Genomic DNA, 18,694 nt, shown 5'->3' on the forward strand with positions numbered 1-18,694 from the left:
ACAGTGTCCAGTAAACAAATTAAAAAGTTAACTTTAAACTTTTCCTCTCTAATTGTCTTTTCTGTTCTTTGCGTTTCTTGCTATCCGACTTACATTTCTGGATCGCTTACATGTTGCTCACTAACAAACATAGCTTAGCTAAATGTAAGCTTATCTGTTGCTCAGTCTTGCAGGGGAACAGGTCGCATTATCCAATTCTACATATTCTGAAATGAACGCGTCAATGATCAATTACAAATCATCCACACAGCCATGTTTTCCAATAGATCATTGTATTTTATTTTAAAATGCTGTATGCCAGACTAATATTGCTATTGGATAATACACGGTGTTTCCCGTTTATTTTACAGATGGTCTTTTCTCAAGAAATATCTGTAATTTTAGTGACATTAGCAACGACCCCCCTTAGATCTGGGCCTGAGTGCAGTTGCGCACATTGCACCCCCATAGCGCTGGCCCTGCTTACAACAATCATTTCACGACCCCCTTGCAGTACCACGCGGCCCACAGGTTGAAAACCTCTGCTCCTGCTAGAGTGGAAGCAACCATGTCCGCGGGATGATTCACTGGACATATTTCTGCAGAACGCAATTGCAGCAAACATTTTGACAAAAAAATAGTAAAAAACGGTGACAAACTAAAAAAAACAGTCCTCAGCTATGGGAAGAGAGGTGGAGTCCGTGTGAGGAATAAAAAAACAACAACTTTGTTGGACTCTTCTACTGTCGGTAATCATGAGTAATGTTTTAGGAGCAAGTTTGATCAACTACAAGCTAATGTCAACTACCTTCATAAATACAGTGATGGTCTAGTGCCATTTACAGATACAGACTAAAACTGGCTAACAGACTCAGATTTGCACTCGGACCTGACTATTGGTGACGATGGTGTTGGCACCCCCCCTCAGGCTGCTAGGTGGGGCAGTGAATGTTTAACATGTCATGTGGGTTGTCACGCAGAATGCTTTGGTTTGAATCCCAGCCAATGCCTAGTCCCGTGGGGAAAATCTTTGTCCCATTATAAAATGTAATTTATGTATTATATTGCCATTTTAAGACTTTTATGTATCACAGTAAATATTAAATTAATATTAAAAATACAAGTAGGTCTGTTTGACAAAGTAAGTTGCACAGCTGGATATATAAAATGTGTTTATTGTTATAGGCCATTTTGAGCACAATGTGTTTTTCAGGTATACATTTGCTTAAAAATAATCTATTTTTTTCTTAAAACTAACTTAACTTAAATGTAATTAGGAAACAAATAATTGTATTATTTTTATTTTATTATTATTTATTTTGATAATAAAAAGATATACACATGCTGTATTGGCTTTAATACCATACAGTATCAAACTGTATTTAAGGGTGAATAAACATCATAAATAAACGTGTACTAACTGGAGATCAACCCATATTTAGGACGTAGCTCCATGCTAAACTAGTGCACCACCTTAAGATCAATTGCAACAAACCTGGCTGCTGAAACTAGTCTGCAGCACTGTGCTAAACATGTTCTCAATTGCAACAAATAGTAAAAAAGTAAATGTGGGACACTGGAATGTTCCCGAATATAGTGATAATAATATTGTCACTAAGTAATGACCTTATGCATCCATCAATTGAAAATTATTGTAATATTTAAATAACTTTGCTTTCCAGTCACTCCACAATTATTCATAATGAAGTTTATTAATACATGTGTTTACTGATAGAAGTATAATTTATGAATAATGAAGTTAATGACTACTTCTATTCGTAGCTGTATTACTGAATGTAGAGCCTTTAGTGCAATGATATGTTAATATGCAATGATAATTGATGAGATTTGTTGTATTTTTGTATTGCGATGTGACTCTGGGCTTGTGTTTCTCAGAGGAAAGAACAGATATTGGGGATTTGGGGGAACAGACAATACGCTGCAAATGTAAGGGTATGTGAAAGAAAAAACTCTTTATCGCCACCTTTTTAAAATTGATTATTTGTGACAATTCTTCGGAACAGTATCCGTTCTCTGTCCTGTGGCTGTGGTCCAATAATAAAGGTGGTGAAACAACCACAATGTGACAAATGTCTTGCAGACAGATCTTGGGGGTCATCAAGTCAATTGCAATGTTATGTAGGACTGCACATGGTACAGTGATGGTGATGGCTCTTAATAGTCTGTTATGCAGACCAAGTGAGTAGGCAAGCAAAATGCTGTTTTAAAATCTCAAAGGCTCCCAAGATCAGAGGATCAGCACTGGACTGAAATGGCCTGAAAAGATCAGTTACAGAAGTCTTCTCAGTTTACCTTTTTATAGCTGCAAATATAATTTGTTTTTCACTTGTAGATGAAATCCACTCCCATGTACCAGCATCTTATATTTATGCTAATTCTGTTTAAGAAATACAATTTCTTACTCTATTGGACATTAGCTGATGCTTTTTGTAATGATTTTCTAACACCGCTGTAAGAAATATGCAGTACATGCCTTAAGTTACATACCATAAATTAAAGAAAACTCTTAGATGAAGTGCAAAAAATGTAGCCAGTGAAATTGCATAAAACTAACATTTATAGTATTTCAGACACAAATGTAGTCTATACATAAAACCAAAATAGTAGTGTGTTAACTTATTTGTCTGAAGCGTCTCCATATGAATCTATGTCATTTATCAAAAGGAAATAAAAGCGGTTATAATATAATATATGTTTAAACTTGAACCCACAGCTGCTGTTCAAGTTGAGTATCACATTAGTAGTCCTTATTTGGTAGATTTTAACATAGCGCATTGCATATGATAATTCACTGGCCAAAGGTGATCAATAGGTGGCACTTGAGGTCCATTAGATATTAGTGAAATAATTGCTTCATTTAATCCGTTTTTTCTACTACGCATGTTTAAATCTACTTAATATGGAAAATTAATATAGAATTATACAACTAAAGGGACATTGTGGTAGCTGAAAAGAAAACCAAAAGTATACAGTAACATAATATATGCCTAATGTAATGCAAATTTCTTCTGTATTGTATTTAAAATGGAACATTTCTACAAGTATAAACACCAGTCCATCCATTTTCTAACCGCTTTATTCAGAGCAGTGTTGAGGCAAGAAAGAGAGAACATGCAAACAATATACAGATAGAACACCAGGAATTGAACTGCAGTTCCTTAACAAGCTGCATCAGTGGCTACTGGGAATGTGTAGTGAAGACAGAAAGTAAAAATAAACACCCACACCCTCTCCCCCCTCCTGCAAGGATAATCTCCAGGGCACAGAACACACCATCCAATGCTAATCAGAAAAGTTAAACTGAAATGTATTGTTCTTGCATATTTCTAATATGCAGCAAAAAACTTTGATATTACTTAATATTCAAAAATGTGCATATAGTTTACAAATTATTTTATTGTTAGAGAGTGTTTATTATTTCTTACGCCAGCAGCCATATCACCCTGCAACTCACAACTGGCAACCCACTGAAGCTAAGCAGGTGTGAGCCTGGTCAGTACCTGGATGGGAGACCTCCGGGGAAAAACTAAGGTTGCTGCTGGAAGAGGTGTTAGTGGGGCCAACAGGGGGTGCTCACCCTGCGGTCCATGTGGGTCCTAATGCCCCAGTATAGTGACAGGGACTATACTGTAAACAGGAGCCGTCCTTCGGATGAGACGTAAAACCGAGGTCCTGACTCTCTGTGGTCATTAAAAATCCCAGGGCGTTTCTCGAAAAGAGTAGGGGTATAACCCCGGCGTTCTGGCCAAATTTCCCATTGGCCCTTGCCAATCATGGCCTCCTAATAATCCCCCTCTATGAATTGGCTTCATTACTCTGCTCTCCTCCCCACTGATAGCTGATGTGTGGTGAGCGTTCTGGCGCACTATGGCTGCCGTCGCATCATCCAGGTGGATGCTGCACATTGGTGGTGGTGGAGGGGAATCCCCATTACCTGTAAAGTGCTTTGAGTGGAGTGTCCAGAAAAGCGCTATATAAGTGTAAGCAATTATTATTATTATTATTATTCCTAAGGAACAATTTGTTAACAAATTTAACTCAGGTCAGATCTGGAATCAAACCTGGACCTTTTTGCGTGACAGCACCTAGAATCCTACCACTGAGCTGTCAATGTATGTAAAGGAACGTCACCACTTTCCAAAGTATTGCACTTTCACCACAGCAAGTTGAAGATGTTGTACAAAAAATGTTTATGAAAAATGTGAACCTTATTTTTTATTTTTAATCTATATACATACCTACAGTATTACAGTATCTTAAAAATTTTTATGTGTTTGAGAGACTTTGAAATTATTATTTATTAGAAGTGCAGGTCTGCTCCATTGGAAAACTGTTTTTGGAACTTGTAATTGTCAGGTTTACTAACTCATTCATGTTTTTAATATCATATTTTAGTAATATAATTTAATATTTAACATGTTTTGAAATATAAAAATAATAAAAATGTCAATATAATGTACATATTATTTACTATTTTATTTTTAGAGAAGGTGTCTTTGTTAGAAATAAAACTTAGGAACTTAGGAATCAAACACAGGACCTTCTGGGTGATAGGTGTGCACTTTACCACTTTACCAAAGGATCACTTGGTAAAGAAATTGATGCAGATGTTTACTAAGAAAGTGGAGAACGGTACTACTATCAGCTATATAAATATATTGTAGCATGGTGGGTTTGGTGAGGATGAAAGACAGGAATTCAGCTCTTTTATTTAAACACGTCTAACAGCATAGCAGCTGCAAAAAAGGAAAACCAAAGAAAACAGGGTACAAAACACTAGGGTTATTTGGGGCACAGGTACATGGGTATAGGTTGGTAGATATGTACAGGTACAGATGCAGCCATTCAAAATAGGTGAGGTATTTCGCGGCATACCCCGGTGGGCGTGTCGCGGTATCACGCGGTGTCACGTGGTTAATCGCGCGTCATTTGACGCTCTGCTGGAAACTATCCGGCGTCACCTTGTAAAACCGCCAGGGGGAGCTTAACCTCTCATGTACAGCATTTGAGACTTTAATTTTGAACTGTGTATTACAGCATGTTAATCATCAGTCATTAAAATGTTGGTATATTTTATGAAAGCAAGATTGCTCAGTTGGACAAAAGTACACAACCTACCTTTATCAGAAATATTTATGCATCAAAGCCTTTACTGAAGATATTACTAATAGTATTAATAATGGATGACTTTGGACAAGCTGTATACTCAAAGTATAATTTCTTTAGCACATTTGTACAAGCACTTGGAATCTGTCCAAGCCATACTTTGTCAGGCATTTTGTTTTACTTCAACGGGCATAAAAACTTCCTTGCTTTTAACAGGGCGTTTCATAATTTCTAACTACGAAAATGATTTAAAATGCGACACTTATCATTCAACTAGAGCTCAAAATATCACAAGGATCCTCAAGAGCACAGCAAAGAGTGTATTAAAAGACACTTGTATTTATCAACGCTTTCTTTTCCATATACCAGATTTTATGGAACCACTTCAGAAGGGTGTCAGCCAGTCAGATTCCAGGAATCGGTACTTTAAAGGAAAAATACACACCGGTATTCCATTTCTCCCTAACGATTTTAAGCATCGAAGTATTTAACTAGCATGTGAAATAGCGTGTGAAAAAGTGGTAGTTTTAAGCTTTTCTGCCAATATAATATGGAATCGCGTATCTAAAGAATTTAATAACGGTATGATTATATTCGTGTACTGCGACAGGGCTGTGTAGGGCTGTTTCGCCTCCCAGTTCATGCGAGTTGTCTTGTAGCCTACTGGTCTACGTGCCTGACTAACAGCTGGCAGGTTGTGTGTTCGAATCCAGCTGGTGCTGGACTTTTCTTTTAACAAACATTTCTTCGAAAAAATAGGTAAGCGATATTATGGGCAATCAATTGACTTTTATATTTCAAAATATCGCAACATGATCGATTCTAAGTCATTTTTGATAACAATGAATAGTCACCTTCTTCCCTTCTGACAACGGTCCCTGCTTCTGCTTCCTGCTTCTATTGTGTGTGTGTGTGCAACAGAGTAAATTTTTATAGAGAAATGGAGGCTGGACAGTATGCGTTACAATATAAACATTTATATTGATTTAAATCGTGTTCTGATTTAAATCGCAAACGTGTGTTGTGGCCATCGAAGTCTTTAACGAAGATATTAATAATAGTATTAATAATGAATGACCTTGGACAAGCTGTAAGTGTAAACTCAAAGTATTGCCCTGGTCAATATTCTTTTTTTCATCGACCGTCTTTGTAAAAGTAACACCACAGCATTTCGCAATCACGCATTTGTTTCCAATCATGCAAAGTACAGTAATTTTTGAGAATCGATTCACCATGCCTTTCACATGCTCATAAAAGAGATTGATTTAGGAACATAAACATATTACCGTATGAAAACTGTACTGTATACAGTATGTATATGTATATTTAATGTCTTAACTGTGCCCGTTTAAGTATTGAATATTCATATCTAATTTTACCACTGAAGGGAAATCTTAGTAGCTGAGCATAAAAAGAATAGGAGCATACTGCAACGCGTGTGAAGGCCATAAACGATATTAATTTTGGAACATAAACATACAGTATATGGCTGGTCTCGGTACTTTAAAGAAAACACACACGAAACATGGTTTCATTATGACCAGAATCGGTCTTGAGATATTTTTAACTTGTATTCAAGTTACAAACAGTATTTGAGAGGTATGTCTTAACACCGATACTACAGTGCGTAAATACTGCTCACATATATGTTTCTAGGTTTATATTATGCATTTCATACGGTCAAATTACTTTTGAGCAACTAATAAGAAGCGCGAAACGGTATGCGTTTTAGTTTTGTTTTGTGCTGGGACTCTGCTTTTAACAATGTGGCCGTGGATTGATTAGAGATATAAAGTGCATACAAGTCATTTTTTAAATGTTGTAGTTCATCTTGTAAAAATGTTACGAGTACATCATCTATCAACAATTACACAGGTTCTGTTTCCATATTGCGGATTTTGGTTACGTAATATTATTTTCTAGATTTCACTTTGTGAATATATGATTTGGGCAAACAGAGCCGCAAAGAAGTACATTATGGGTTGTTGTTTTGTTTTTTTTGCAGTTTTATCTAGAACAAGCGATGCTTAAACCTTTGTCTGATTCTTGTGAAACCATCCACACGACAGTTACAGTACCTAGGAGTTGACTTCAATTATGTTTATATGGTTGTTTTTGTTGGTTGGTTGTTATTATGGTTATTAATAATACGATCTATAGTTGAAATCTGAGCCTAAATAAAAAGAAAAAGCAAGTGATTAGGTTTATGAGCAATCTAATTACTTATTCGTTTAAAACGCTATATAAAATAACGTTTATTATTAATTTGCTAGACAGAGCGGTGAACATTATTATGCATAAGACAAAGATAACGAAATCTGTGTACGCTGTAAGGTTTTTACTTCTTAAACTTTTAAAATACACGTTTCGAACAGAAAGAAATCCTCTTCCTGGTACAGTACTGTATGTATAGCAAACCAGCATGTCTTTTTTCTCCAATCAGAGGGGTGTCAGATGGTGTCAGCCAATCACCATTCTGAAGCCCTACCATAATCTCTGGTATGGGGAGACCCCAGAATTCTGTCCCATAGTTTAGACAGATGATAGATACTTTTATTGATCCCGTGAGGGAAATAAAGTAAATCATTTTCATTTTAGGAAATTATTAAACGCTCGGTTAAAAGCAAAGGAGATTGTCTGTTATAGTGGACATAAAAACAAGAGTTCGTTGACATTATATCCTAGAAGACACAGACCAGGAGAATGCCCGCAGTGTAAAAGAAAATGCCAGATGAACTGGGCGTTTGCCCAGCGTAGTTATAGTGGACATAAAAACAAGAGTTCACTGGCATTATATAATTATATGAATTACACAAATATAATTATATCTTATTAATTTCTTGAGATACGCGATTCTTTTAATACAGTCTTTGCTGTGCTCTAGAGGATCCTTGTGATATTTCAAGCTCTTGGTGAATGATAAGTGTCGCAGTTTAAATCATTTTCGTAGTTAGAAATTATGGAACGCTCTGTTAAAAGCAAGGGAGTTTTTATGTCTGTTGCAGTTCTTTTGAAACTGAACTTGTTTGAATTGACTGAGCTCCGTGCTGTACCATACAATGTCTGTTTTTTTTGTGCTGTCCTACTGTACTTCCTACATTGAAAATACCCGTGAAACCGGTTTAATTCGTCACAGCCAGCCCTCCCGCAGAGAGGGGGGTTGTACTCGTTAATGTCTTAGCACAAAGCAGAAACTTCTTGGAAAGATTACAGATTTTAATCGTCTTTTTTCTGAACCAGGGAAAATCTGATCATGTTTCTCTATAACAATAATAAAAAACTTTATTTTACATATCACCTTTAAAAGTGGTAACAATACAGTAGATGTAAAGCACAGATTACAAAGTAAATACCCAGACAAAAGCAAACGTGTTTTTAATAAGATGCTTTTATTCGTTCATAATCCGACGATCTCAGGAAGACTAATGGGGGTCTGGCTTTTTTTCTGGAAAACCATAACTCTGGTCTTGTCCTTATTATTGTTATAGAGAAACATGGTCAGATTTTCCCCGGTTCAGAAAAAAGATCTAAAGTGCTACACATAACTTTCTTAATTCGATGTATTTAAAGCAGTGAACTACTGTAGGTGTCACATAACATTCAGAAATACAATCACGTATTTGACAAATAAAAACGATTACAATCTAATCCTTCCACGTTTGATCCCAAAATCCCAAAAAATATAAATCTTGACGGGTAGAAAGCTATGCTGAAAGTTTATTAAGATACTTAGAAGACAAAGATACTGTATCAATTTATGTTGCATTATCCTGATTATGATTAACAAACACATATAATTAAACACGCGTTAGCGATTTAAATCAGAACACGATTTAAATCAATATAAATGTTTATATTGTAACACATACTGTCCAGCCTCCATTTCTCTATAAAAATTTACTCTGTTGCACACACACACACAATAGAAGCAGGAAGCAGAAGCAGGGACCGTTGTCAGAAGGGAAGAAGGTGACTATTCATTGTTATCAAAAATGACTTAGAATCGATCATGTTGCGATATTTTGAAATATAAAAGTCAATTGATTGTCCATAATATCGCTATTCTATTTTTTCGAAGAAATGTTTGTTAAAAGAAAAGTCCAGCACCAATGGATTCGAACACACAACCTGCCAGTTGTTAGTCAGGCACGTAGACCAGTAGGCTACAAGACAACTCGCATGAACAGGGAGGCGAAACAGCCCTACACAGCCCTGTCGCAGTACACGAATATAATCATAACGTTATTAAATTCTTTAGATACGCGATTCCATATTATATTCCCTATTAATCAAATTCTAAAAGTATGCTTGTTGACTCCGGTATCACGTTAATTAAAGACTTCGATGCTTAAAATGTTTAGGGAGAAATGGAATACTGGTGTGTATGTTTTCTTTAAAGTACCGAGACCAGCCATATACTGTATGTTTAAGTTCCAAAATTAATATCGTTTATGGACGAAATTCCATATAAATATTAAATACTACAATGGACACAGTAAAGACGTTTATTGTAAATCTTTCTACGACAGACCAACGGACCACGAGTGCCCCTGTCGGTCAACCAATCACGTACCGCGGTACCCTGCGTCATCTTGCGTCATGATGCGCGACGCCGTAGCCAATTACCTCCGGTACGTGTCTGTACCCGGCACTTTGAATGGCTGCATCTGTATAAAAGGGGATGCAAAACCAGGGAAACTATTTACATAAATCTGAGTGATCTTACGATGGTCTACACCCATTCCACAATTGGTCAACGGCACAGGCCATGGGCTTCCCTAGTCCCCCGCCCTGGCCACTACTACTCACATCATGCCCTTCTCCGCACACTCTAGCCAGGCTCTCTTCAACCGCAACCGCAGACAAGGGCACCATAATATTATATTTAGATCCATAAATTTTTAACAATGTTTATGAACTATTTTTATTTTCAGCTATCAAAATTTATTCAGTTACTGTACATGATTCCATATTAATTTTCCCTATTAAGTGGAATTTGAAAAGTACTACAGCTTTTTTTGACAACAATGACAGCAAGTATTCATAGAAAATGTTAGAACATTATAGATTTTCATGATGTATATAAACATAATACTTAAAATAGTCAGAACGAGCATGTCAAAACTTTTCCAAAATAACCACAGTAAGTGACCAAGTTAAAGACTTCTCATTAATGTGTTAACTGAGTAAAACTTAAAAAAAATATGATGTTTCAAACTTGAAGCGCAAGGGGTTCCCTTCAATTCAACACACTAATCAGACCTGTACTATGCATATTTTAGAAGATAATTAAAGATTAGTAAGGGTACACCCTTTCCAGGTAGAGATTGCCATTGTGTCTGTGGGGGGTTAGGGTGCATAGGGTTTTAATAAGGATGTGGAGTGTTAACATTAAATGTGATATAGTACTCTCTAGCTCTTTCATTGACTTCATGATACATTATTTTCTACTTAGTCTACTTAGAAAAAGCTGCCATTTCAAGTTAATTTCTTGTTGACAGTAGTTGAAAACAATGATGAAAGACTGATAGCGAATCTGATTTTAGTTAATAAAATAAATGAGGGTTCTGCAAGAGTAAAAACTAGAACACAGTGGTGTCCCTCATAGCAGGATTGGAAAGCTCAGATCTGCTCCATTGGGAACCTGTTTTAGAACTGAATGAAATATTCCTTATCTTGTCCATTACCCAATTAAGTCTCTATGGCAGTAACACTACAAAATTCCTGAAAGACAATTCAAGTCTCTCCTGCCGTTATAAAACAAGCTTGACGCATGGTGTTGTGTTCTGTTTCTTTTTAAACAGTAAAAGGTCTCAAGAATAAAGTACATGTTTAAACTATAAATAATTTCCTTTATTCTTACTCAATGTGAGGGACAGTAAATACTATTCCAGCAGTATATTGTTGGAATGGGGAGCTGCGTCAGTTTGTGTTTTCTGCAAAGATACAGGTAGAGGTTAATTCCACTAGGAAAAAAAGAAGAAGCTCAACATTGGTCACAACTGAAGAAGACTGTACAGCTGAAATTTGTTTCTCTTTTCTGTTTTTCAACATGAAAAAAACAATTGAACTGGGGCAATAGAAGAGTGCATCTTCAACTATTAGGCGGAACATATATTTTCTCATCCATTATCTTAGTTGTCTTCCAATTATCTTCATGAACGATAAATAATCTCATTTTTTGTCAATAAGAGGCAATACAGGTTTTGCTAAGTGACCGACCTCACCTTTAAACAAGGTGGCTACAGGGATCTGTGCACAAAAAAAACTGACCCCCATGTGAAAATGTGGAATTAACCACCACCAAAACTCTAATTCATCATAACCCTGCAAATAGTCTGTTTGCAACTAATAAACCGTAAAAAAAAAACTGCCACAGATATTTTAAAGAGATGTGTCTCTTTACCTTATGTAGTTATCAGTGAAGCACATGTTTTCTTGTTTGTTTCTGTTTTTGGCCTTGCTTTGATGAACAGAATTCTAACCTGACACAGTAGGCATGGATGTTGCAATCAATGCACAGCCCAGCGTCCAGCTGTGATTGTACACTTGTACAGTAACTGCATACAAAGCCAGCAGCAAGCTGATCTGCATTGACTTCTCAGTGTTGTACCCAGTGCAGCCTATCTGATCTTTTGCTACTTTTAAAAGCTAGTATTTATGAAATAATCAGAGCAGTGGATATTGCCACCCCACCTGCACCGCCTGCTGATTCAAAAAATACAAAAATACCTTTGTCTTTTTGTTATTTCTGAATATGCAGGAATCTATGGGAAAGAGTGCTGATGGGAAGGGATATGTAATTACTGGAACCTGGAGCCCCAATATTCCTGCCTTTCAAGTGCTAAATGAGGAGACCCCAAAAGGTAAATTGTTGTTTTAATCTGTTTTAACTAAAGAATGCATTCTGTTATCTTTCCCAGAAAGCCGGGGATGCTAGTATTTCAGTAGTTTGTTGGCACATCTCTAAATGATTGCTTTTTAATTTTGAAAAGTACAGATCCAGCCATTTAAAGTGCGAAGGATGCTGCGGTAAATCACAGGGCACGTACAGATGCAGCCATTCAAAACAGGGTATGCCATGGTACAACGCGGTGGGCGTGTCGCATCAAAATGTGGTATGACACTGTATAATGCGTCATTTGGCGTCATACCGGAAATTACCGTATGCAAATTAGATTATGTTAATAGTATCCGGAATCAACTTGTAAAACCGCCAGGAGGAGCTAATAAAGCTTAACCTCTCATGTACAGCATTTGAGATTTTAGATTTAAACTGTGTATTACAGCATGTTAATCATCATTCATTAAAAAGTTGGTATATTTTATGAAAGCAAGATTGCTTAGTTGGGCAAAAGTACACAACCTACCTTTATCATAAATATTTTAATTATGCAGAAATATTTTATACATCAAAGCCTTTACCGAAGATATTAATAATAGTATTAATAATGAATGACCTTGGACAAGCTGTAAACTCAAAGTATTACGTTGGTCCACATTCTTTGTAACTCTCATTTTAAACAAAAAGACTTTTATTTTTTCATTGACAAAAAGTAACTCCACAGCATTTTGTTGATCTAACTAACAAGGACAGGACATCAACTAGCCAATATGATAAAGGAATAAATGACTTTTTTTATTTTTTAGCACATTTATTTGAACATTTCCATCGGTTGTACAAGCACTGGAAAACTGTTCAATCCCTAGTTCGTCAGGCATTTTCTTTTACTATAACAGACATAAAAACTCCCTTGCTTTTAACAGAGCGTTTCATAATTTCTAAGAATGAAAATGATTTATACCATGCGACACTTATTATTCAACGAGAGCTCAAAATATCACAAGGATCCTCAAGAGCGCAACAAAGACAGCAGAAAAGATATGTGTATCAGATACATTAGAATCCAAGCTTTTTTATCTACAGTTTCTTATCTACGCTAAGGAGTAGTCTTTAAAATTTCTTTATCACACAGTAAAAAGTCAAAATTCTGAGGTGTGTATATACGAGAGAATATGGCACGGCTTCAGAAGGGTGTCAGCCAATCACATTTCAGTACCGGAATGATCTGTTTTATAATCAGGAATATAATATGGAATCACGTATCTAAAGAAAGTAATAATGATATTAATTTAAGAATCTAAATATCTAAATCTATGTATCTATATAGTTAGTAGTATTACTGTATTCCACTTTCTTTGTAAACACGTTTTGTTAACACCTGAATCACAGGTGGATTCTGTTTTTTGTTATGGTCTGTAGCTCAAATCCTGCTTAACTAAAAATTAGACACAAGAAGAGTATTATTGGACAATGTTGTGAGGCTCTGGCAGAATTTCTCTGTAAACTGAAGAGTTATAGAGGAGACATGTTGTGTATCGCCTCTTTTTACACTTGTAAAAAAAACATTCCAATATTAATGCGACACGGAAGATATTATTAATAATGTTGCGCTTTCGGGCTTCTGGTGTATTGGTCGTTAGTGAAAAGATTTAATAATTTAATCTCTTTACTGTGCACATTTTAATCCCCTCAGTATTGAATATTTATATGGCATTTTACCACTAAAGGGAAATTAGTAGCTGAGCATAAAAAGCAGAGGAGCATAACACATCTGAAGGTCATAAACTATATTAATTTAGGAACATAAACATATTATGTAAACTGTATGTTGCTGGTATTGGTATTTTAAAGAAAAAATACACACACATATTCAATTTCTCCCTAAACATTTTAAGCATCAAAGTCTTACATGTGGTTATTTAGAAATGTTTTTTACGTGCTTCTTCTGACCATATTACTGTATGTGTGTTGCTGTTTCAGTGCATGTTACATGACTTGCCTTGGTGGTGTGATGGCTTAAGTGACTGATTTACAGTATAGGCGTGAGGTCGGGTGTTCAAATCCAGCAATCGCTATGAATTTTCTTTTAACAAATAAACATTTCTTTGAAAAACTAAAATAGCAAATATTATGGATACTACAGTACATTGACATTTTTTATATTTCAAAATATCACAACATGTTCGTACTGCAAGTACACAGCAGTACCACAGGTTGTACTCTAGGGCGCAAATCCACGTGAGCCCTAAAGCCCTACATTAATGTGCATTCGCCTGATGCTGTGAGGTTTTCATCACTCTCTGCGGGAGTGCTGGCTGTGCCGAATTAAACCGGCTTCACAGGTATTTTCAAAGTAGAAGGGGGCGAGTCTTCCAACGAAAGACACCTCCTCCCAAGGACACATGTTTTCTTAGAAAAACAGATTCACAGAGCGAAGCAGTCTTCTGTGTAAAAAAAATCAGTTTGAACACCACTGGTGCTGTTTTTAATAAGCTGCTGAGTAAAAGCATAGGAATCTTGCTGTCAGCAGTATTGTGTATATAAAATTAAAAAAAACTTGCAGCTTACTCAAAGATTCTAAAATGATCACGAGGAAGTGTATTGCATGTCTAATGGTCTAACAAAAACTACAGTATGCTTAAGAGTTGTTAAACCGGTTTTTATTTTTCAGCACAGACAACTTTGCCTGCTTATCTCTATTAATATAACTATCGAGTGGTATTTAATGCAACTTTTTAGTATAGATTACACTTTTCTAAAATGTATTTAAAAAATAAAAACAATTACAATCTAATCTTTTCATGTTTGATCCCAAGAAAAATAAATCTAAATGGGGAGAAAGCTATGCTGAAAGTTTATTAAGATACTCAGAAGACAAAGATAACGATTTATGTTGCATTTAATTTAACACTTGTTTGCAATTTAAATCAAAATGGGGGTAAAAGGGGACTCTCTCTCTCTTATTATCAACACTTGTTCAATTGTGGTTCTTTTGGTTTCACGGAGGGCTTTCCAGATACTGTAGTTGGGCATTCAGGTAGATTGCCAGACAAAATAAAAACAAGTTTCGATAGTTAATAACCACTTTTTATGCGCGAAACACAGGTGATTTTTCTTCCTTCTGATCAGCTTAGAAATCTGTATACTCTGGAAGGTTTTTACTTCTTAATTAAACGTTTAAAATACACATTTCGAATAGAAAAAATCATATTCTGTCATCTTCCTGGTATGTAGAACAGATCAGCAGGTCTTTTTTCCCCATATAGAGGGGTGTCAGATGGTGTCAGCCAATCACCATTCTGAAGCCGCACCATAATCTCTGGTCCAGAATTTTGACTTTTTACTGTGTGATAAAGAAATTTTAAAGACTACTTCTTAGCGTAGATAAGAAAGTGTAGATAAAAAAGCTTGGATTCTCATGTATCTGATACACGTATCTTTTTATGCAGTCTTTGTTGCGCTTTTGAGGATCCTTGTGATATTTTGAGATCTCGTTGAATGATAACTGTCGCGGTTAAAAGCAAGGGAGATTAAGTCTGTTATAGTGGACATAAAAACAAGAGTTTGCTACGGCGTTATTGGAAACCCAATTTTAACAACAAATCGCTGGTGTTATAACCTAGAATACACAGACCAGCATGCCCGGGGCGTAAAAGAAAATGCCTGACGAACTAGGGATTGGATAGTTTCCAAGTGCTTGTACAAATGATGGAAATGTTCAAATAAACGTGCTAAAGAAATAAACAAAAAAAGTCATTTATTCCTTTATCATATTGGCTAGCTAATGTCCTCTCTTTGCTAGTTACTTGTGGCTGTGTTTCTGTGTTGTGTAGCAACGAGGGACTATATTCTCAGGCGGAGGAACGTAAACAGCTTAATTTTCGTGTTAAATAAATTTTTAAAATTAAAATTCATTCTATACAGCAATCGCATATTTGGGGACTGTTTCATAAAACTTTGATGCTTAAAATGTTTAGGGAGAAATGGAAAACTGGTGTGTATTTTTTCTTTAAACTACCAAGACCAGCCACATACAGTACAGTTTACATACAGTTAATATGTTTATGTTCCTAAATTAATATCGTTTATGACCTTCAGATGCCTTCTTTTTATGCTCAGCTACTAACATTTCCCTTTAGTTGTAAAATCCCATATAAATATTCAATATTAAGTAGATTAAAACGTGCACAGTAAAGACATTAAATTATTAAATTTTCCCATGACCGACCAACGCACCACGAGTGCCCCTGTCGGTCATTTTGGCCAGCCAATCACGTACCGCGGTATGATGCGTTATGACGGGCAATGACGTAGGGAAATGCCCACGGTACGGGTTTGTACCGCGCACTTTGAATGGCTGCATCTGTAGCGTGCTTTGCGCATTTTGAATGGCTGGATCTGTACTGTATAAGTTACGTGTTAGACCATACGGCTTTAAAGCCACTGCAGTACGGTATGTGTAAAACATTTTTCATAAGCTAAATGTAAACTTAAATTGTTTCCTGGTTACTTGTTGCTGAAATTTGCATTAAGATAAAATATACATTTCCTACACTAAGATAATATTGATAATATTGCATGGCACTGTTACAGACCTGTACGATTAAAAATGTACCTGGCTATTCTTAGAAGCACACTAGCAAATAAGGCCAAACGTTAAATATCTAGCATTGACTGGTATTTTGATCGAATTTAACTTTACATTTTGGTTATGTAAAATATGTTTCAGAACTGCAGATGTAGTCTAAGTGTAAAGGATAAAATGCATGCACCCACTAGAAACACCAGCATGAATTCATACATTAGAAATTCAAGAGATGTAATAAAGGTTTATCTCAGAACTGGCCAGAAAAATCTAGACTACAATCACACTTGTAAATAAAAATATCTGGCACTGACTGGTATTTTGATTTGTGTGGTAGATCAAAGATCAGATATCTGAATGACAAGCATAAAGGTCTTTTTTTTAAATACTCTCTGAGAGTGAAGAAGAAGAAAGAAAAATGTGTTTGAATAGCGCTTGCATGTGAGGAGAGCAAAGAGAAAATTTTTTAAAAATGTGCTGTGCTGTGCAAGCAAGGAAGAATAAGGTTCTCTGAGGAGTGGAGAAGGTCTCCTTGGCTGTAAAACTCTTGGTGAGGTTATTACTGAGCACCGTGAGCTGTGTGAGGAATTCTTATAGCTGAGCTCAAATCGGTCTCAGCTGCAGCCGCTAATGTAGGAAGCACATTTTCATGGGGCTGTGGAAGGGTAGAAAACAGCGGAGCTTTTGAGAAAACAATTATGCTCCACTGTGCCATACCATTACCACGCTGCATATGCATGCTGATGCAGCTGCCTACTCAAATTTCTTATATATGCTGTGTCATATAAATGACATAAATGAGTCCTGAGGGAGAGAAGTCAGTCTGTCTGAACGGTTGTAAAGTCAGTCCTTTTTATACAGTGTAACAAACAAAGTTTGGTGTAGACAACATGTACAGTGCCTTGCGAAAGTATTCGGCCCCCTTGAACTTTTCAACCTTTTGCCACATTTCAGGCTTCAAACATAAAGATATAATTTTTTTATTTTATGTGAAGAATCACCAACAAGTGGGACACAATTGTGAAGTGGAATGAAATCTATTGGATTTTTGAAACTTTTTTAACTAATAAAAAAATGAAAAGTGGGGCGTGCAAAATTATTCGGCCCCTTTACTTTCAGTGCAGCAAACTCACTCCAGAAGTTCAGCGAGGATCTCTGAATGATCCAATGTTGTCCTAAATGACTGATGGTGATAAATAGAATCCACCTGTGTGTAATCAAGTCTCTGTATAAATGCACCTGCTCTGTGATAGTCTCAAGGTTCTGTTGAAAGCGCAGAGAGCATCATGAAGACCAAGGAACACACCAGGCAGGTCCGTAATACTGTTGTGGAGAAGTTTAAAGCCGGATTTGGATACAAAAAGAGTTCCCAAGCTTCAAACATCCCAAGGAGCACTGTGCAAGCGATCATCTTGAAATGGAAGGAGTATCAGACCACTGCAAATCTACCAAGACCTGGCCGTCCCTCTAAACTTTCAGCTCAGACAAGGAGAAGACTGATCAGAGATGCAGCCAAGAGGCCCATGATCACTCTGGATGAACTGCAGAGAACTACAGCTGAGGTGGGAGAGTCTGTCCATAGGACAACAATCAGTCTTACACTGCACAAATCTGGCCTTTATGGAAGAGTGGCAAGAAGAAAGCCATTTCTCAAAGATATCCATAAAAAGTCTCGTCTAAAGTTTGCCACAAGCCACCTGGGAGACATACCAAACATGTGGAAGAAGGTGCTCTGGTCAGATGAAACCAAAATCGAACTTTTTGGCCACAATGCAAAACGATATGTTTGGCGTAAAAGCAACACAGCTCATCACCCTCAACACACCATCCCCACTGTCAAACATGGTGGTGGCAGCATCATGGTTTGGGCCTGCTTTTCTTCAGCAGGGACAGGGAAGATGGTTAAAATTGAGGGGAAGATGGATGCAGCCAAATACAGGACCATTCTGGATGAAAACCTGTCGGAGTCTGCAAAAGACCTGAAACTGGGACGGAGATTTATCTTCCAACAAGACAATGATCCCAAACATACAGCAAAATCTACAAAGGAATGGTTCACAAATAAACGTATCCAGGTGTTTGAATGGCCAAGTCAAAGTCCAGACCTGAATCCAATCGAGAATCTGTGGAAAGAGCTGAAAACTGCTGTTCACAAACGG

General features: G+C 36.6%; 1 protein-coding gene across 2 annotated transcripts in view; it reads left to right on the plus strand.

Annotated features, from left to right (window-relative positions):
* The window catches only part of rabgap1l (RAB GTPase activating protein 1-like), a 423,532-nt gene that overhangs the window by 57,959 nt on the left and 346,879 nt on the right, over positions 1-18,694 (plus strand). For both annotated transcript variants that reach the window (XM_088598822.1, XM_088598823.1), the window contains exon 9: positions 11,870-11,972. In XM_088598822.1, the coding sequence (XP_088454948.1) occupies positions 11,870-11,972 (103 nt within the window). The remainder of the gene's footprint in view (positions 1-11,869; positions 11,973-18,694) is intronic.

This window comes from Lepisosteus platostomus, chromosome 11 (genome assembly GCF_059453375.1).
Source record: "Lepisosteus platostomus isolate fLepPlt1 chromosome 11, fLepPlt1.hap1, whole genome shotgun sequence".
In the NCBI taxonomy this organism is placed as follows: domain Eukaryota; kingdom Metazoa; phylum Chordata; class Actinopteri; order Semionotiformes; family Lepisosteidae; genus Lepisosteus; species Lepisosteus platostomus.